The sequence below is a fragment of the Chionomys nivalis genome, chromosome 7 (assembly GCF_950005125.1).
Source record: "Chionomys nivalis chromosome 7, mChiNiv1.1, whole genome shotgun sequence".
In the NCBI taxonomy this organism is placed as follows: domain Eukaryota; kingdom Metazoa; phylum Chordata; class Mammalia; order Rodentia; family Cricetidae; genus Chionomys; species Chionomys nivalis.
This window is the reverse complement of record NC_080092.1, coordinates 43,550,353-43,569,884: the sequence shown is the minus strand read 5'-3', so window position 1 is coordinate 43,569,884 and position 19,532 is coordinate 43,550,353. Positions and strand designations below refer to the sequence as shown.

At 41.6% G+C, this 19,532-nt stretch overlaps 1 protein-coding gene across 1 annotated transcript in view; it reads left to right on the top strand.

The window, feature by feature from the left end:
* Positions 1-11,237, top strand: part of Ulk2 (unc-51 like autophagy activating kinase 2) — a 77,357-nt gene extending 66,120 nt beyond the window's left edge. Inside the window, exons 23-27 of the mRNA XM_057774347.1 lie at positions 3,871-4,049; positions 4,838-4,956; positions 5,236-5,393; positions 6,870-7,005; positions 9,079-11,237. Of these exons, the coding sequence (XP_057630330.1) occupies positions 3,871-4,049; positions 4,838-4,956; positions 5,236-5,393; positions 6,870-7,005; positions 9,079-9,137 (651 nt within the window). The 3' untranslated portion in view covers positions 9,138-11,237. The remainder of the gene's footprint in view (positions 1-3,870; positions 4,050-4,837; positions 4,957-5,235; positions 5,394-6,869; positions 7,006-9,078) is intronic.
* The last annotated feature ends 8,295 nt before the right edge of the window (positions 11,238-19,532 follow it).

Sequence of the window (19,532 nt, the reverse complement as noted above, 5' to 3'; positions counted from 1 at the left end):
TAAAATGCCAACCTGTGGACAGTTTGGCTTCCGAGAGGGAGAGGCAGTTTCCTTTAAGGATGTGGCCTCTGTAGCACCAGTGGATGGCCCACACCCATAAGTATATAGGCAGCACAAATTGAACTTGGTGGGTTATTAAAAAATGTGGACTTGAAGATTAGAAGGTAAGGAGGTCATAATATATCTGGGAGGAGTTAGGGAGAGAATTAGGTAGTTAATATGGTCAAAGTACATTGCATGAACTTCTTAAAAAATTAATAAAAATACTAAATTATAAAGTTATATAATAATTACGCCAACATGGTGGCACATACCCTAATTCTAGCTCTTAGAAGCTGAGGCAGAAGTGTTTTGAGTTTGAGGTCAACCTGAGCTGCATAGTAAAACTCTATGTCAATAATAGTAGTAACAAGCCATACTACCAGGTTAGTCATTAACACAGAAATATTTCTGCTTAAGCAGACTAGATGCTACACTCATAGATCAGTACTTTCCCTCTGGGGATCCGGTTCTACAGGAAAAACCACAGTGTATGCCATCTGTCCTAAGCTGAGCACAAATCTAGAACCAGAGATCATTTTATGATTTTGGAGTTGTACCTCTCAGTTCCTCACTCCAACTTAAGGACAACACTCTATGTATTGGTGAATATAGTCTAATATGCTGTCACAAAACTGAGAGACATTTGGAAATTCTAGTGCTTTGTTCTTCTGTTTGAGAAAAACTTGGGGATCTGGGGAAGTGACTCAGTAAAGTGCTTACTGCACATGTACAGGAACCTGAAAGTGGGTCCCAGAACCCACATAAAAAAAAGACAGACAGGCCGGGCGGTGGTGGCGCACACCTTTAATCCCAGCACTTGGGAGGCAGAGGCAGGCGGATCTCTGTGAGTTCAAGGCCAGCCTCGTCTACAAGAGCTAGTTCCAGGACAGGAACCAAAAAGCTACAGAGAAACCCTGTCTCGAAAAATCCAAAAAAGAGCCGGGTGATGGTGGCGCACGCCTTTAATCCCCGCACTTGGGAGGCAGAGGCAGGCGGATCTCTGTGAGTTCAAGACCAGCCTGGTCTACAGAGCTAGTTCCAGGACAGGCTCCAAAACAACAGAGAAACCCTGTCTCGAAAAACCAAAAAAAAAAAAAAAAACCAAAAAAAAAAAAAAAAAAAGAAAAATCCAAAAAAGAAAAAAAAAAGACAGACATTGTTATTCTTTTTTCAAGATATAGTAGTGGGGGTTTGTGGGTTTTTTTTTTCTTTTTTTTTTAAGATATAAGTGGGGGGGCCGGGCGGTGGTGGCGCACGCCTTTAATCCCAGCACTCGGGAGGCAGAGTCAGGCGGATCTCTGTGAGTTCAAGACCAGCCTGGTCTACAAGAGCTAGTTCCAGGACAGGCTCCAAAACCACAGAGAAACCCTGTCTCAAAAAACCAAAAAAAAAAAAAAAAAAAAAAAAAAAAAAAAAAGATATAAGTGGGGACAGGGGAAGGCCGGCCCCACAAGGAGTAGCAGGTGACCCAAGGCCATGGCCAGTCCCCTGAGGCCTTGGCAGGTCACCTTGGAAGGTGGGAGACAGATAACATCATGGAGAGAGAGTTTGGGTATAGAGTTTATTTAGTGGGTTATGGGGGAAAAAAGGAAAAGTGGGGGGGGGGGAGAGTGCAGAAGTTACCCCTTCAGGCTGGAGGAGGCAGATATCTGCTTCCCTTGGCAGTTTGGGGTGGGCTGGCTTGTCTCTTAAAGAGACAGTGCACACAGGTGACAAACCAGGCCAGCAGATCATAACAGACATGGCATGGCTATAACCACAGCCCTGAAGGGAGTGGATTACAGAAGCTTATTGCCAGACAGTCTATCTGAATCACAGTTTCACATTTAAGGGGAAACTGTCACAAAACATAAGGTATGGGATGGGGAGAACACTCAGTGATTTAGAACGCTTACTACACATTCTTGAGGAATAGAATTTGGAATCTAGCACCCAGGTAACAAGCCAGGTGTCTCCACCCACCTGTAACTCCACAGTTTCTTAGGGGTCAAGGACAGAGAAATCACTGAAGCTTGCTGGTGTCCAGCCCTGATGAAAAAATAGGAGCCCCAAGTTCAGGGGAAGACTCTACCTCAAAAGAATACAATACACAGGGAGTGGTGGAGGACACCTGACATCATCACCTATCATATTCCTGCACAAGTATGCCCATACAATGCATACACACACATGCATTCACATGCGTACACACACACACAAATAAATACAAATAATTTTTTGAGAACAAGTGGAGACTGATAAAGGAAAGACACGAATACTAACACACATACAATTTAAATAAATGTTTAATCTTATTTGGAATTTTTTAATTCATTTATAATTAAAGAAGAAAATTTTAGAATTGAATTTTGAAATTGCCTTGAAAGGACATCCTTTAGAATGTCTCTCATGCTCTCATCTGAAAATCAGAGCTTTATTGTGAATCACTCTCAACTAAAAACCACCCCAGACTTAAAACTCACTGAACTGTAAAATATATAGCACTTGTTGGCAACAGCTGTAATTGCAGCTGTTCAGAGGGCGAAGCCGAAGGGTAGAATTATAGACTAGCCTGTTTACACAGCAAGACCCTGTCTCAGAAAAAGAGAAAAAAAGAAAAAGGAAAAAAGTTTAATTTAGTGTTAAGAGTGTCCTTGTAATATTTTAATTTATGAGAGCATAGGTGCCACACTTACGCCGAATGGGGTCAGAGAACAATTTTGGGGAGTTGGTTCTGGGACTCTGCTGAAGCAAGATCTCCCCTGTTTGTGTTGCAGTGTGTGCTCCAATAGCTAGCCCGTGGGTTTCTGGATGATTTCCTCTTCTTCACCTCCCATCTCACTATAGCAGTTCTGATATTACAGATGGGTTCTAGAGATTAACTCAGAATTTCAAGCTTGCATGGCAAGTGCTTCTACCTGCTGAGCATCTCTCCAAACCTATCTTTGTAATTTTTAAATTTTTAAAAATTTATATTCCTCTGGCAGTGGTGGTACATTCCTTTAATCCCAGCACTCAGGAGTCAGAGACATTTGGGTCTCTATGAGTTCGAGGGCAGCTTGATCTTACAGAGTGAGTTCCACGACAGCCAGGAATACACAGAGAAACTCTGTCTTAAAAAACAAAAAAACAAAAAAAATATTTTCCTTGGGCAGTGGTGGCACACACCTTTAATCCCAGCACTCAGGAGGCAAATCAAGTGAATCTCTGTGAGTTCAAGGCCAGCCTGGTCTACAGAGCAAGTTCCAGGAGAGCCAAGGCTAAGCAGAGAAATCCTGTCTCAAAAGAAAAAAAAAGTGTATGTATATACACACACCACATATACAGTATTTGGACGTTTTGCCTGCATTGTATCTATGCACCATTTGTGTGCCTGTTGTCATGGTGGTCAGGAGAGGGTATCAGATCACCTGGATTTGGGGTTACAAGTGTTTATGAGCCACCATGTGGGTGCTAGAAATTGAAGCCCTGTCCTCTGCAAGAGCAGTCAGTGTTCGTAACCATATAACAGTAGTATATCCTACCGTTATACTCCTGATGCCTATTTTGTCATGTCTTTGTTTTACACATATTGATTCAATTATTCAGGTTTTGGTTTAGTTTGGTTTTATTTTTCTGGATAAAGCACAGCAACCTTTGTAGCCTACTTATGTGGATGCTATAATAAATGCAGACATATCTGCATATAATATTTAGTTTGATTTGTATTTATTTTCTAACAGCTCTCTAAAATTTAAAAACACTGGTTTTCTTTGATCATTCCAACGTTCATAAGTATGGGAAAACCTTGTATATACAATACATTTAAATCCTTAATGTAAAATGTTATAAAACACCTTGCCTTTGCAGCGAGAACACACAGACACCTTACGCCATCTGAACGTGATGCTAATGTTTACTGAATGTGTGCTGGACCTAACAGCAGTGAGGGGTGGGAACTCTGAGCTGTGCACATCTGCTGTGTCCTTGTACCAGATTCAGGAGAGTGTAGTAGTGGACCAGATCAGCCAGCTAAGCAAAGATTGGGGGTAGGTGCCTCCTGTCATTCATTTCCAGTTTATTTACACTTCTTATAAACGTGTATTTAAATGTAAGCATTGTTATGTATTATAAAAAATCATGTCTCATTTTAAAAAGCTGAAAGGAAATCTAAGTTGTTTAATTGTTTGAGATGTTACAAAAATTTATTATGTGACCTTGATATCACCTTTCTCTGAAAATTTACAACTGAAGATACCTGATGACCAAGGAGGTCATACGGATTTTTGTTTCAGTGTTCCTGTAATATTCAAAGCTCACATATCTTTCTCCTTACTAATTCTTCTCCATTTAGGAGTTAAATGTATATTGAAAAGTCAAGACGGGAGCTGGAGAGATGACTCAGAGGTTAAGAGCATTGACTGCTCTTCAAGAGATCCTGAGTTCAATTCCCAGCAACCACATAGTGGCTCAAAACTGTCTGTAATGAAATCTGGTGCCCTCTTCTGGCGTTCAGGCAAACATGCTGACAGAGCATTGTATACATAATAAATAAAATAAATCTTTTTTTTTTTAAAAAAAGGAAGAAACCTCATAAGAGGTCTTTAAAAAAATTAAATGAGTCAAGGTGGGGCCAGGTATCACACATGCAGCACTTGGGATACTGAGACAGGAGGGTTAATAAATTTGACACCTGCCAGGGATACATGGGAAAAATCTTGTCTGGGGCATGCAGGGGAGAGAGTTGAGGATGAAGTCCTCTGTGGCCTGATATTTAGCATGCTGAATCTTGTGGTCAGTTCCCAGGATAATTCTCTGCTCCTGTCTTGCGGTGCAGGCGGGTGGAGCAGCTGGTGTTATACATGAAAGCAGCACAGCTGCTGGCAGCCTCCCTGCATCTCGCCAAAGCTCAGATCAAGTCCGGGAAGCTGAGCCCATCCACAGCTGTGAAACAAGGTGAGGGAGCAGACCATAGTCTATGGATCCAAGGACCTTTGTGTCGTGCCTTGTCCCAAGTCAGTCTCTGCTGATCTTTTGTTTCTAATTCTTTACTTGATACAGAAAGGTCAGAAGTACTTGATCTGTCTTTTCATACTGAAAGATCGGAGAACCTGACTTTGTCTTTTCCTTTGGTGGCCACGTAGTGTCACTTTCTTTCCAAAAGCAGGAAAGGTACATGTCACTATTATTTCTGGAAGGATATTAAAACAAATTCCAATTTCAACTTTGTTTCAGTTGTTAAAAATCTGAATGAACGATATAAATTCTGCATCACCATGTGCAAGAAACTTACAGAAAAGCTGAATCGCTTCTTCTCTGATAAACAGAGATTTATTGATGAAATCAACAGTGTGACTGCAGAGAAACTCATCTACAATTGTGCTGTGGAAATGGTAACCTTTCCTTTCTTTCTTTCTTTCTTTCTTTCTTTCTTTCTTTCTTTCTTTCTTTCTTTCTTTCTTTATTTATTTATTTTTGGTTTTTCGAGACAGGGTTTCTCTGTAGCTACGGAGCCTGTCCTGGAACTAGCTCTGTAGACCAGGCTGGTCTCGAACTCACAAAGATCCGCCTGTCTCTGCCTCCCGAGAGGTGGGATTAAAGGCGTGCACCACCACCGCCCGCCAATGGTAACCTTTTCAAGGCTATTAAACACCTGTTTACAATGATCTGCCCTTTAAGAGTTTATATCCTACACTTTCTCAAGTCCCAAGTGTTGTGATTACCTAGTGAAGTAATTAGATTTAACTGACATTTGAGTACTTAATATAGTGTAACTTTTTGCAAGACAGGGTTTCTCTGTAACTTTGGAACCTGTCCTGGAACTAGCTCTTGTAGATCAGGCTGGCCTTGAACTTACAAAGATCTGCCTGCCTCTACCTCCCAAGTGTAGTGTAACTTATCTAATAAAATTACTATAGTCCATAATCTCAGTTGTTACACTTGATAAGTTTTACTGTATTTTCTTTTAAACTTCATTTACATAGGCATGTTCTCATCCTTTTACAGTTTTATCTAAAATTTGGATTAATGTTTAGCATTTTTCTGCTAATTGAGAAATTCTGGCTCTGTAAAACTTAGAAAAAGTGCGGTGGTGGCGCACGCCTTTAATCCCAGCACTTGGGAGGCAGAGGCAGGCGGATCTCTGTGAGTTCGAGACCAGCCTGGTCTACAAGAGCTAGTTCCAGGACAGGCTCCAAAACCACAGAGAAACCCTGTCTCAAAAAACCAAAAAAAAAAAAAAAAAAAAGAAAAGAAAATTTATGAACTAATGTTATTTTACCTGTTTAACATAATAGATCTCTCCCATTTAGAGAAATTACAGTTGTACTATTGCTATACCCTTAGATTTACCTTAATAGCTAAAAAATAGTTTTATGAAATAACTTTGTTGTTGTTGTTTTGTTTGTTTGTTTTTTTTGTTTTTCTTTTCTTTTTTTTTTTTTGGTTTTTCGAGACAGGGTTTCTCTGTGGTTTTGGAGCCTGTCCTGGAACTAGCTCTTGTAGACCAGGCTGGTCTCGAACTCACAGAGATCCGCCTGCCTCTGCCTCCCAAGTGCTGGGATTAAAGGCGTGCGCCACCACTGCCCGGCTGAATAACTTTGGAATGTAAGCTGACAAGAATATGTCCTATTGCTCTAGACTATTGATTGGAATGTGGAATGGCAGGTAGTATATAACACTATACTACATTAAGAATTTTATGCTAGGAATTATATTGCTTCTTTCCTTTCTGGATTTAACCATAACATTACAGAGTCTTTCTTCCTTTCATCAAAATATATTGATTTTAATATTTTTAAGCTGCACTGTTCATAAGGACTTATATACTTTGGAGCTGCAAATCTTCTCATTTTGTTTACTGGTTCCAGGTTCAGTCTGCAGCCCTGGATGAGATGTTTCAGCAGACTGAAGACATTGTATATCGATACCACAAGGCAGCCCTTCTTCTGGAAGGCCTAACTAAGATCCTGCAGGACCCTACTGATGTTGAAAATGTGCATAAATGTAAGTCGCTGTACAGTAGTGCACAGTAGTGCTCCCTCATCTCCAGTCCAGCTTTCTACAGCTGGGCTCAAAACTATCCAATGAAAAAATTCAGAAATAAAACGCCATAAATGTTTTTGTTTGTTTGTGTTTTTTGAGACAGGGTTTCTCTGTATAGCCCAGGCTGTAGTGGAACTTGCTTTGTAGACCAAACTGGCCTTGAACTCGTCTCCTAAGTGTTGGTATTAAATGTGTTGTCACCACTGCCTGGTTCCTAGTTTGTTTGTTTTTAAGTCTTTTTGTTTAGTTTTTAAATAATTGAGTATCATTATGGCATTTAAATATTTTATTATTTTTTTTTATTTCATGTGCTTGGGTGTTTGCCTATATGTATGTGTAAGTGTACCACATGCATGCCTGGTGCCTTTGGAGGCTTAAGAAAAGGTATCAGATCCCCTGAATCTGGAGTTATAGAGAGTTGTGAGCGGTTAGTGGATCTGGGACTTGAATCCAGTCCTCTGGAAGAGCAGCAAGTGCTCTTAACTATTGAGCCTTCTTTCCAGCCTTCATTATGGGTTTTTTCAAACAAAATTTGTTTCTATTGTTTCCCCTTGCCTCTCTTCTTCTTCCTCATCCACATTTTGCATTGTTCTCTGAGTTGTCCTCGGCTACCTGGGACATGACCCATGCACCCCCTTGTCCAGTATATCCTGTATATACTTGCTGTGTTTGTTCTCTATACCTATTGGTCATTTAGTCACAGTGGTTACGAGGTATAATGTATTGATAGTGCTATGCTTGTAGATAGAATTTGATACTATTTATAATCTCAGGCATAAATTGAGGGTCTTAGAACGTGACTTTGTGGGTAAAGAAGAACACTGAATTTAACTAATTGTAGTTTGTCCTCTAAGTTGTAAGTTTGGGATCACATTCTTGAGCTGAATCTTGACTTTAAAACCTTAAACAAATTATTTTTTTTTTTTAAATATTTATTTGTTATGTATACAATATCCGGTCTGCGTGTATGCCTGCAGGCCAGAAGAGGGCACCAGATCTCATTACGGATGGTTGTGAGCCACCATGTGGTTGCTGGGAATTGAACTCAGGACCTTTGGAAGAGCAGGCAATGCTCTTAACCACTGAGCCATCTCTCCAGCCCCCCTTAAACAAATTATTAATCTTTTTGTGGTCTCAGTATCTTTTCTCTAAAAAGTTGAGAAGAGTGTTAACCTTATGCTGTAAGGATTAGAGAGGCTGCATATAAAATATAGATTATGCCAGGCATTGGTGGTGCACACCTTTAATCCCAGCACTCGGGAGGCAGAGGCAGGCGGATCTCTGTGAGTTCGAGGCCAGCCTGTTCTACAAGAGCTAGTTCCAGGACCAGAACCAAAAGGCTACGGAGAAACCCTGTCTTGAAAATTTAAAAAAAAAAAAAAAAAAAAAGTTCCAGGACAGGCACCAAAGCTACACAGAGAAACCTTGTCTTGAAAAACCAAAAATAAATAAATAAACAAACAAAATACAGATTACTTTTATTCTTCAGATCTTTTCATTACATTATATTGCTTTCAAGTTCCTGTTTAAGAATGTAGGAAGATGTTTATTACTTAGTAGAACTCTTTTAAAATTTCTAGGCTTAGAGACCAAAGAATGTTATAAAGATCTCTGTACTACAGATTTGATAAAACTAAGAGAACATAGAGTGACAGGGTACCAGTATGATACATACTTCCCTAGTATCTGGTGTATGAGGAGCAGCTGTTCTTGTGTATGTGGTCATACACAGTTTAATAAAAGAGGACAGCAGTCCCAATGTCACTTACACCTCAAAGCAAGTGAGTTGTTAGATCTGAATCTTTTCTTAACGGTATCTTAGTCCCAATTTTACCCCTGAAGCATTAAACTACAGGTCTTATCTGAATTGTTGCTGAACAGAGAAAAGAAAGTGTGTTCATTCTGTTAACTCTGGGGCAAAGACAGAGCAGCGGGACATGGTGGGAGAGCTGTAATTCCCCTAGTTCCTCTGTCCCTTAGTTAGAAAACACAAATAGTTTTTTTTGTTAATATAATTTTAAATTTTATTTCTAGATAAATGTAGTATTGAAAGAAGATTGTCAGCACTCTGCAGTAGCTCTGGAGCTGTATGAGCAGCAGACTTGTCTGTGGACCAGCATGGGAACATGAGGTGGCATGTTTGGGATTATAGTTTGGTTCTGTCACCCACCCAAGAAACCGTGGTGACTACCAAAGAACAAGCAGCAACTTAAGAAGGAAAAACATTATAAAACTACATGTTTGTAGAAAACCTGCCTTATTGGAGAAGTCACTCCCCCTTTCCTTTTTCTTTATAGAAGCAGAAGCAAAAGAGTATCCACACATTGAACCTGGCAAATAAATGTACCTTAGAACTAGAATCATAAGTACAATTATTCTTGTGGATAATTAAACAGGAAAGAAAGTGAGTGACACTTTACTCGACTCTGAGTAATATATGAAATTCCATGCTTTGTTAAGGCATATACAAGCAAAGAGTCTACAGCTCATCCAGACAGTTTGAGATTTGGGGTAAGTTTGTCTGAATCTGAGCATGCATCTTTAAACAGCTCAGAAGGAAGTGTTTTAAGAAGAAGCAAAAGGTGACTCTTGGATGAATTGTGACATCTTCAAGTTGATCTAATATGGACATAAGTTAATCTTCCAAAATCTTTCATATTGCACTAATTTATTAAAATAACTGTGTATTGAATTTTGCAATTTAAAACTAACTGAGGCACAATGGACTTGTTTAGAATATTTTACTTGATTACATACATAGGCTCTTTTCAGAATTCATGTGTATACTCCATTGAAGTTTTAAATGGTCAAAACTTGCATTCATGTGAACCTTTGCATTTTTCTCACCTGTAATCTTCACCAACAGATCTTCTCAGTGGTATTTTGAGTTGCTGGTTATTGCATTTTTTTGTTGTGCATGCAGAATGTGCATTGATACCTGTGACCGTAGGTTTATTAAAGGCTAAGTTTATTTGGGCAGTATTAGAAAGCTATCATGAATCAAGAGATACTCTTGAGAATTTTAATAGGGCCAAATCAAAGTGATGAATAAGGGCTTGTTAGTGATGTGGCGTTTCTACATGAAATTAGTAGGAAGTGAGGTTTGTTTTCCTTAGAAAACTGGGCAGCTCTCTCCAAACTAATGTGCACTTTTCAGTGTTAGTCCTGACAGGTCACCAAATAGCTTCACAGTGAATTAACATCTCTCCAAGAACGGTTCCTGTGCTGTATATTGTTTGGTTTCTTTTACTTATCTGCTTGAATACTTGAATAAAGCATTCACCCGTCTTAACACTTTCATTCAACCCTTCACATAATGACCTGTACTCTGATAGCTGCGCAGAAGCTCTTGGGCATCGCACTTAACAGAGACAGCGTGGTTTCCATTTACTTGGTGGACAAAGTAGTGTAATTTTTACATTATTTATCTGTGTGAAATTCCAGAAGTTAATTTGAACATTTATTTATAAGATGTTTGTATTTTTAGGTCTTTACTACAGTGTTTCTACCTCTCATTTGTAACTGCATGCATTATTCTCCAAACTAGGTAAAACTCACTGAATCATTGTGTAATAGCCTTTTTTAAATTGCTTGTACAAATGTATATTAAGGTTAAATAAAACTGACAGTGTTTTTAGGTTATAGTTGGGTTGATATTAAGTGACTTGTCAAGCCAAATGCTTCTTTAGTGAGTAGGTTGGAAACTTGGTCATTAATGGCCTTTGTCCTGCTCCAGGATTTAAGACTCTTGGTGGCTGTCATGCAGGCTCCTGAAAACAGACTATACCCCCTCCTTATATTAGTGATAACTGTTTGAGATAATTTTTTAGATTTTACACTGAATTCTTTCATGTTCTCTTAATTACCATGTTATCTCAGTTGATTTTCCAAGTAAGTAGATTTAGTTGGCCTCTTATGCCACTTTTTGAAACCACAATATAAAAAGATTGAGAGAGGGTAAAGTTGGTGTGAAGTCAGGAACTGTAAATGTTGAAACGCACTGTAACTCAAGCTCTACTCACGTCAGAGGTCTTGTAGATGCTGTGTATAAAGCAGCAGAGTCTCACAGTGGAGAACAAACTGTAAACTCACGAGTAATGGTTTTGATTATACTACCGTTATCAAGGCTAATTGTTTAAAAAGATTTTTGCCTTGATTATAGCAATAATAAATAAATGTTTTATGTTTCTGTATTTTATTTCATATCTGTATTTCATAAAATGGAAATAGACAAGTTCACAAATTCATGGGTCAGCACCAGTATTCAAGTCATAACCTGGAGAATTATTTGCCATGCAGATATACGTAGAGGAATTATCAGGGAACTTGCTGATTGGCCTTTCTTTTTTTTTTTTTTTTTTTTTTGGTTTTTCGAGACAGGGTTTCTCTGTGGTTTTGGAGCCTGTCCTGGAACTAGCTCTTGTAGACCAGGCTGGTCTCGAACTCACAGAGATCCGCCTGCCTCTGCCTCCCGAGTGCTGGGATTAAAGGCGTGCGCCACCACCGCCCGGCTTGGCCTTTCTTGCTATGTGAATTTTCTTTAACTGTCATCTATTGAAGACCTGTTCTTGACATAATGATTTCCTGCAGCCCCCATGTGCTCTTCTGCTAGAAGAGAGTGCTGGCCTCACAAATGAGGTATAGGAGCTTGTGAAGAAGCTCTTGTTAGTTGACACTTCACTCTCTAGGGATGAAAAGGAGAAAGTTGAGTTGAATGAAGAAGAGATGAGGGCATAGAACAGGTCCCTCAGAATGATGCATCTGACATGTCTAGGTCCCTATACCTCCCTCTGAATGGAGAAGGTGCTTGGTGTCCACTTCCTGAAGCACTTCAGGTCAGACAGGATGGCATCCCTCCTTCCAACTCATCCCTTTGCTGCTTCCTCCTCTACCCAGCTGGTCCTGTGAAGTAGCATCTCTTTCTTGGGGATATTGTGCTTAAAACTGCTGATACCCAGTTTCATTATTTTGTTTGAGAACATTCAATGAATGAATGAATGAATGACTTATTTTCCATAACATAGTGCCCCTCCCCCCAGTTCTCACAAGAGATGCTGTTCTACAGTCCAGCATAAGAACCAGGAAGTACTGTGATTATGGATGCCCTGTCTCAATCTGTAAGAACAAGGAAGAGGAACCTGAATTGGGGCAAATTAGGCATGAGCATGTGGACTCAAATATTAAAAAACCCTGAGGAGGAGCACAAATTTCACTTTTAATTGCCCTTCCTTGTAGTCTTTGTGAGCCATCCTAATTGGTATTTCTGTAGGACAGTAACTTGGCAGGGTGCCGTTACTGTCCAGTCTCTCATACTGACCCAGCTCTAGATGGCATTTAGCTTTGTGGGTTCTGAATCATTGAATCAGCAGCTGTGCAGACTACTAAGTCCTTCCCAAGTCCCTTTCATGCTTTACAAAGACCTGGTGAGAACATTATCTTTGAGTGAAGAATCAAAAGGTCAAGGCAGCATTTTTGTCAAATAAATCAGGAAATTGGACCCAAAATGATGGCCCTAAAAATACAGTGCAGCCGGGTGTGTGGTGCCCACCTTTAATCCCAGCAATGGGGAGGCAGAGGCAGGTGGATCTCTGTGCATTTGAGGCCAGGCTGGTCTACAGGATGAGTTCCAAGACAGCCAAAGCTACATGGTAGAGAGAACCTATCTCAAAAATAAAAAATAAATTTATAAAGCAGTGCCTATAGAAGATGTATGATAATCCATGATTAAAATGACAGCATTTGTACAAGAGATGAAACCAAACTGGCAAAGGATCAAGAGGAAAAAGCAACAAGACTCTGACCTCTGGGCTGGAGAGATGGCTCAGCGGTTAAGAGCATTGCCTGCTCTTCCAAAGGTCCTGAGTTCAATTCCCAGCAACCACATGGTGGGTCACAACCACCTGTAATGAGGCCTGCAAGAAGAATACTGTATACATAATAAACAAATAAATAAATATTAAAAAAAAAAAAGACTGACCTCGCTGCCAGGGTGACCATACAGCACTTGGTCAAACTGCACAGGAGACCAGGCTGCTATGGTGCTGAAAGAGAATAGTGTGGGTAGCAAGTGGAATTGTCTGTAGGCGTTTTGTGGGTTGGTTTTGTTTGTTGTTGTTTGTTTGTTTGTTTGTTGGTTGGTTTTTTTGGTTTTTCGAGACAGGGTTTTTCTGTAGCTTTGGAGCCTGTCCTGGAACTAGCTCTGTAGACCAGGCTGGTCTCGAACTCACAAAGATCTGCCTGCCTCTGCCTCCCAAGTGCTGGGATTAAAGGTGAGCGCCACCATCGCCCGGCTTGTTTGTTGTTCTTAAGGTTTATCCCTATGAGTGTTTTACCTGCATGTATGTATGTATGTACACTGCATGTATGTCTGATGCCCCTGGAGACCAAAAGAGGGTAATGATTCTCTGGAACTGGAGGTATGGGCTGTTGTGAGCCACCATGTGAGTACTGAGAACCAAACCTGGATGGGTCCTCTGCAAGAGCAGTATTTAACCACAACTGTCTCTCCAGCTGTGGGCTTTGCTTTGCTTTTCCTTGGTTCAATTTTAAAGTTTTATGAAGACCATTGTTGCTGAACAAGTATTAGCAGATTTCCCAGGAGTTCCGTGGGCTGGGCTGTCCTGGAGACTGTTGAGCTATGTGAAGTTGCCCAGCCTCTCCAAGATGAGCTACGTGAGCACCCCTTCCAGGCCCTGCCCCATGCAGTATGCTGCATCTAAAACAGTCCTGTACTCGCACCATGGGTAGATGTTAACTTAAACATTATCTATTGAAAACTCTATTCTGCATCTCCTCCAGGGTCTCTGCAGCTTAACTTAGGGGTCCACCTGGTCACAAACTAGCTCTGTTGTGTTCAGCTGTGTGTCCTTGGGCATCTATCGTAAATCTCTCAATTTGCCAAGTATGGGAAGAGTTTAACCCCTCTAGGGTTGAAGGAGGAGTGACTGAAATTGCACTGCAGTCATTTGAGCACCACCTGGCACAGGTGAGAATTCTGATACCTGTGTTGTGATTACTCAGAAGCTCTTTTATGATAGTTTGTTTTGTTTTAGGACAGGGTAAAAAATAACTTGATTTTGTATTTGTTTGAAGCAAAGCCTAGATTTAGGGCTCAGTGAAGCCACATGCATTATGTCCAGTTAGCTGCTGGAGAGGTCTCATTATTGCAAAAAACAAAAAAAGCTACCTTTCTACAACTTACCCACCAGGGCTTGGCTTTGGGCATTCTTTATGTTGTCCTTTAAGCCATTTGACTCCTTTAATGAAAAGTGTGTATCAATCTAACATTTGTTATTTCATTTGTTCCCTGATGACCCGCAACATTTCAAAACCACAGTTTACAATCCAAAGAATGGTGCTAGCTCAAGGGTAGATATCTAAGATCAATAAGATAAAGTCCAATTTACAAAACTAGAGATGAACATTGTGGCCATTTGAGTTTGACAAGTCAAAACTCTTCGAAACAGAACACATTGCACATTAAAGAACCAGAAAAAAATTAGTTTGCCCAAATATTATTGGGAATAATGGATATCCATATGCAAAATTCAGCCAGACCCTGTCATACTGTAAATATAACCTGAAATGTTAGTGTGCATTGTAGGAAGCGCATGTGCATTACAGTAAAGAAGAGCTCCTATAACTCCAGATAACACCAACCAAAATAGAGAACTGCTTGGGGCTGGAGAGATGGTCAAGCAGTTAGGATCACTTACTGAGAGCCAGGGTTCAGATCCCAGCACCCACAGAACAAGGTGGGCATCCTATATAAGCTTGTAACTCTGGCTCTAAAAGGGGGAAAAGATAGGATTACTAGAGCTTGCTGGCTTCCAGCCCAGCCAGGAAAATGCAGGCCTCAGGTTCATAGAGAAACCCTGCTTCAGAGGAATAGACAGAGGATACCCAACATTCTTTTGGCCCCTATATGTGCAAACAGAAGTGTGTGCACCCACGTATGTCATTTACACACACTGATTTACAGCATTTTTCATTGTTGTTTTTTGAGACAGGGTTTCTCTATGTAACAGCCCTGGCTCTCCTGAAACTTGCATTGTAGACCAGGCTGGCCTCAAACTCACAGAGATTTACCTGCCTCCCTCCCCTTCCCCCAGTGCTGGGATTAAAGGCATGCATCACCACCGCCTGGCTGATTCACATCATTTTTTAAAATGTGTGTGTGTGTATGCACACACACACTAATTTTTATAGAGAACTAAGGTTAGAGTGATAGTTCAGCAATTAAGAGCACTCACTGCTCTTGTAGAGGGCTTGGGTTCACAATAGTCTTGTAACTCCAGTTTTGGGGGTTCTGATTTCCTCTCCCAGCCTCTAGCTCAAAACAGACATCTTCAGAGGCAACTCATTGGCTGTGCAGAAACCCTCAGCCAAACACATTCTGACTGGCTGGTTAATGAGGCCCCTTCTGGCTGAGAGGTGGTGAAGACCAGGACCAGGGGCGGCTGACCTTAATTGTCCCTGAAATCTACTGGAATAATGTACAGTAACATTTAGCAGGTTTATAAGTCTTCAGCAACCTCCTGCCTTCACTTCCCACAGCCCTAGCCTGTGTGACTCCTTTCCCCTTTACAGAACCATCCTCAGACTTTGGCTGGGAAGCGACCCATAAAACACAGGTGGCATGAAGTTTTTTGTTGGTGGTAGTGATGTATGTTATGATTTGGATACAAGTGTCCCCCAAAGGCTCATGTGTTGAATTTGGCCCCTAGCTGATGGTGCTGTTGGGGACAGGTGGGAGGAAGTTAGGTCATTGGGATGTAGGTACGGCCCTTCTTTCTTTCCAGCCACCATGATGTAAGTAACTTTGTTCCACCACATACTCTAGTTATGACTGCTTCACCACAAGCCCTGAGACCATGGACTGGAATCTCTGAAACCATGAGCCAGAATACATCCTTCTTCCTTTAGGTTATCTTGTCACAGAAGCAGAAAGCTGACTAGTACACAGCGAACCAACACACTGGGACTTATTTGTTAGTGCAGCTGAACTCAGCCGATCCCGACCAGTTAGTGTATGTTTATTGTCTTCCACAGTACTGGCTGTTGAGGCAGCCCAGACCTGAATGGAGGCCTCCTTTCAGTCTCTGCATTGGCCCCAGCAGCTTCTCCACATGGAAATCCCTCTTCAGGCCCACATTTCTGGCAAAGTGCTTTTGGCACTAGGCTCAGGCTCAGATTTGTGACTGTTTAAAAAGGCCTCTTAAAGCCGGGCGGTGGTGGCGCACGCCTTTAATCCCAGCACTCCGGAGGCAGAGGCAGGCGGATCTCTGTGAGTTTGAGGCCAGCCTGGTCTAGAAGAGCTAGTTCCAGGACAGGAACCAAAAAGCTACAGAGAAACCCTGTCTCGAAAAAAAAAAAAAAAAAAAAAGTCCTCTTAACCACTGAGCCATCTCTCCACCTCCGGCCTCACTGAGTTTTATTTGGGGGGCCTTACCCATGCTAAGCCAGCAGCCTAACCTGAGTTATATTCCCAGGCTGTAAATACTATATATAAATTCACTTATTTTGAAACCTCATAATTTTTAATTAATTCTTTACCTTTTATAAAAGCTGTAGAATCAAAAATCAGAAATGTTAGGCTGGAGAGATGGCTCAGCAGTTAAAAGCACTGACTGTTCTTCCAGAGGTCCTGAGTTCAATTCCCAGCAACTACATGGTTACTCACCACCACCTGTAATGAGATCTGGCGCCCTCTTCTGGCCTGCAAGCATACATGCAGACAGAACATTGTATACATAAATATTTTTAAAAAATCAGAAATGTTGCATTAATTACCCACAAAATGTAATGTTATAGTCAGGCTACTGAATATTTTTGAAGGTTTCAGGGTAGCAGAAACATGGGCTTTCTCACTGTGTAAGAAATCCCACAGTGGATGGCAAGCTGAGTGAGTCATTTATGGGCAAACTCAGGAGAGAAACCACCTGCACAGCAGAGGGCTAGCTATTCTGCAGATGTGGTCACAAATTTGTGTATGTGACGGGAATGGACCAGAAGTCCAAAGGCTCAGTTTGAAGGAGAGCCTTGCTGTGTCTGGGAAACTCTAAACAATGTGTGGGAGCTGATCCTCCTCCAATATCCACTCCCTCCCCATCCTTGGAAAAGCTCGAGAACAGACACTCTCAGAATATGACTCCCAGTTGCAGCACAGCACCTTCTGCAAACCTATCAGAATCCTCATCCTTACACTTGGCTCCAGTCTCATGAGCCATCAATCCATGATTACAATCTCTGCTGAACTCAGCCTATCCTACACTTAGGGATGTAGCTCAGTGGTAGAGCCCTCTCCTAGATTTACAAGGCCATCTTCACCAGGCATGTGTACACACACACACAAACACACACACTGTGGAGCAACAATGACCACATCATGATACTTCCATCCACAGGACTGCAAGCACAAAAGTTTTAAAGGGTAGCTGAGCCCCGACATCAAGTGGCTCATAACTGTAACTCCAGTTACAAAGGTTCTGACCCCCTCTTTGAGACTCTGCACCTACACAAACATATCATGCTCATACAGACATACACACGATTCTTTAAACAGAGAGGGAGGAAGATAGGTGGGTGTGGTGGCACAACCAGTAATCCATCACTCCAGAAGCACCAAGTGTGATTACTACCTCTCTACCTGGGATAAGGCAAATATCATTTAATTATTTTTCTTTCTTGTTTAGCTTTTTGAAAATGAATACCCAGTATTAATCCAATTGGTTGAGAATAAGACCACTACCACAGTTTAAAGTCAAATTTGAAGCCAGCTTTGATTAAATGTTAGATAGGTTGATGGTCTCTAACCAGGTCCATCTCCAATTTCCCAGAAAATGATCCCGAGTCATGTTTTGAAGGGGCTTAAGAAGCTAAACCCGTAATTCACCACATTTCCCACAAGGTCCAATCAGAGGCAAGCATACATCCTGAAGTACTCCCTGCCTGCATACCTCCTGCCTACATCCAATCAGGGGCAAGTGTACATCCTGACATATTTCCCGCCCATATGTGATCAAGCACATCTGGTGCAGATGGGTCAAACAAACTTGTTTAGGGGAGTGAAAACAGTGACTTGTTTTCTCTCATAAACAACGGCCTCCAGCATTTCAGGAACTGTCTGTCCTTGGGCAAGGGGCTTGCAGATTAGGGGCGTTTGTTTGTTTGTTTGTTTGTTTCATAGAGCCAAAGTTCATAGGAATAAAAACTTACAAAGTAACTTTGGCTCTCATACCAGGCAGCCGAGGCAGGAGTACTGTAGTTTGAGACCAGCCTAGGGACATAGTGTGAATCTGTGTGGGCAGACTCTCACAAGCTGTCCTCGGTCCTTCACATTGCATGCTGCGGCATTCATGTGTCCCATGCATACATATTGAGGCTCCCACCCAAAAAACAAATAAATGTAATCTATGCATACATGTGTGTGTAAACTCATAAAACAAGGGGTTGGAGAGCAGTTAAATGTACCTGATGCTCTTTCATAGGACCAGGGTTTGGTGCTCAGTACCCATGTGGTGGTGGGTCATAACCATCGGTAACTCCAGTTTGAGGGAATCCAGCCCCTTCTTCTGACCTCCACAGCATCAGCTATGCATGTGGTACACATAAATGCACGCAAGCAAACACTCATGCACATACAGTAAAACCAATGTGACTCCCTTGATTGGTGAGTTGGCCTGGGCCTCTGATGGTTCTCCCCCTGCCACCATCTCCCCTTCTGCCTCCACTGGAGAAAATCAGAAGCCCTGTTTTCCTCCCTGGTGGGCAAGACAGTCACAGCAAAGATGAAGGCTACTTGCCTAGACCCTTGCCTGACCACCTCAGTGCAAGTCAACCCCATTCTACACAGCTCCTTCATTAGTAACCAGCTTTCAGCGAAGGAAGCTCAGGAAAGTGACGGTCTAGGCTTTATCATATGACAGAAATAATCCTGTGTTTGCATTTCAACAATGTTTAAAGGAGAATCTTTCCCATCCCAGCTGTCTGGCTGTCCCTTCTCTCTGAGAGAAGTCAAGGCCTTTTCTTTTCTTTTCTTTTCTTTTCTTTTCTTTTCTTTTCTTTTCTGAGACAGGGTTTCTCTGTAGCTTTGGAGCCTGTCCTGGAACTAGCTCTTGTAGACCAGGCTGGTCTCGAACTCACAGAGATCCTCCTGCCTCTGCCTCCCAAGTGCTGGGACTAAAGGTGTTCACCACAGACAAAGTGCTCTACTGATGAGGTACAGCCCAGCGCATCTTGAGCCTTTCTTGCTCTTTACCCATTCCTGGGAAATGAAGTATTCCCAATCGTTTCCCAAACTTGGTTCCTTCATCCAAAGAATAATACTTAGCTTTCCAGTGTCCCCTGGTTTGACTGGGTGACTGTTACTGAAGGTCTCTCAACAGGTGCAGCTTGCTGGTGGCTAGGGCTGTTGTTATGGGGTAACCCATTAGGATGGATGCCTGCTCTGGTCCACACCAGCTGATGCTGAGAAACTTGACATCAGC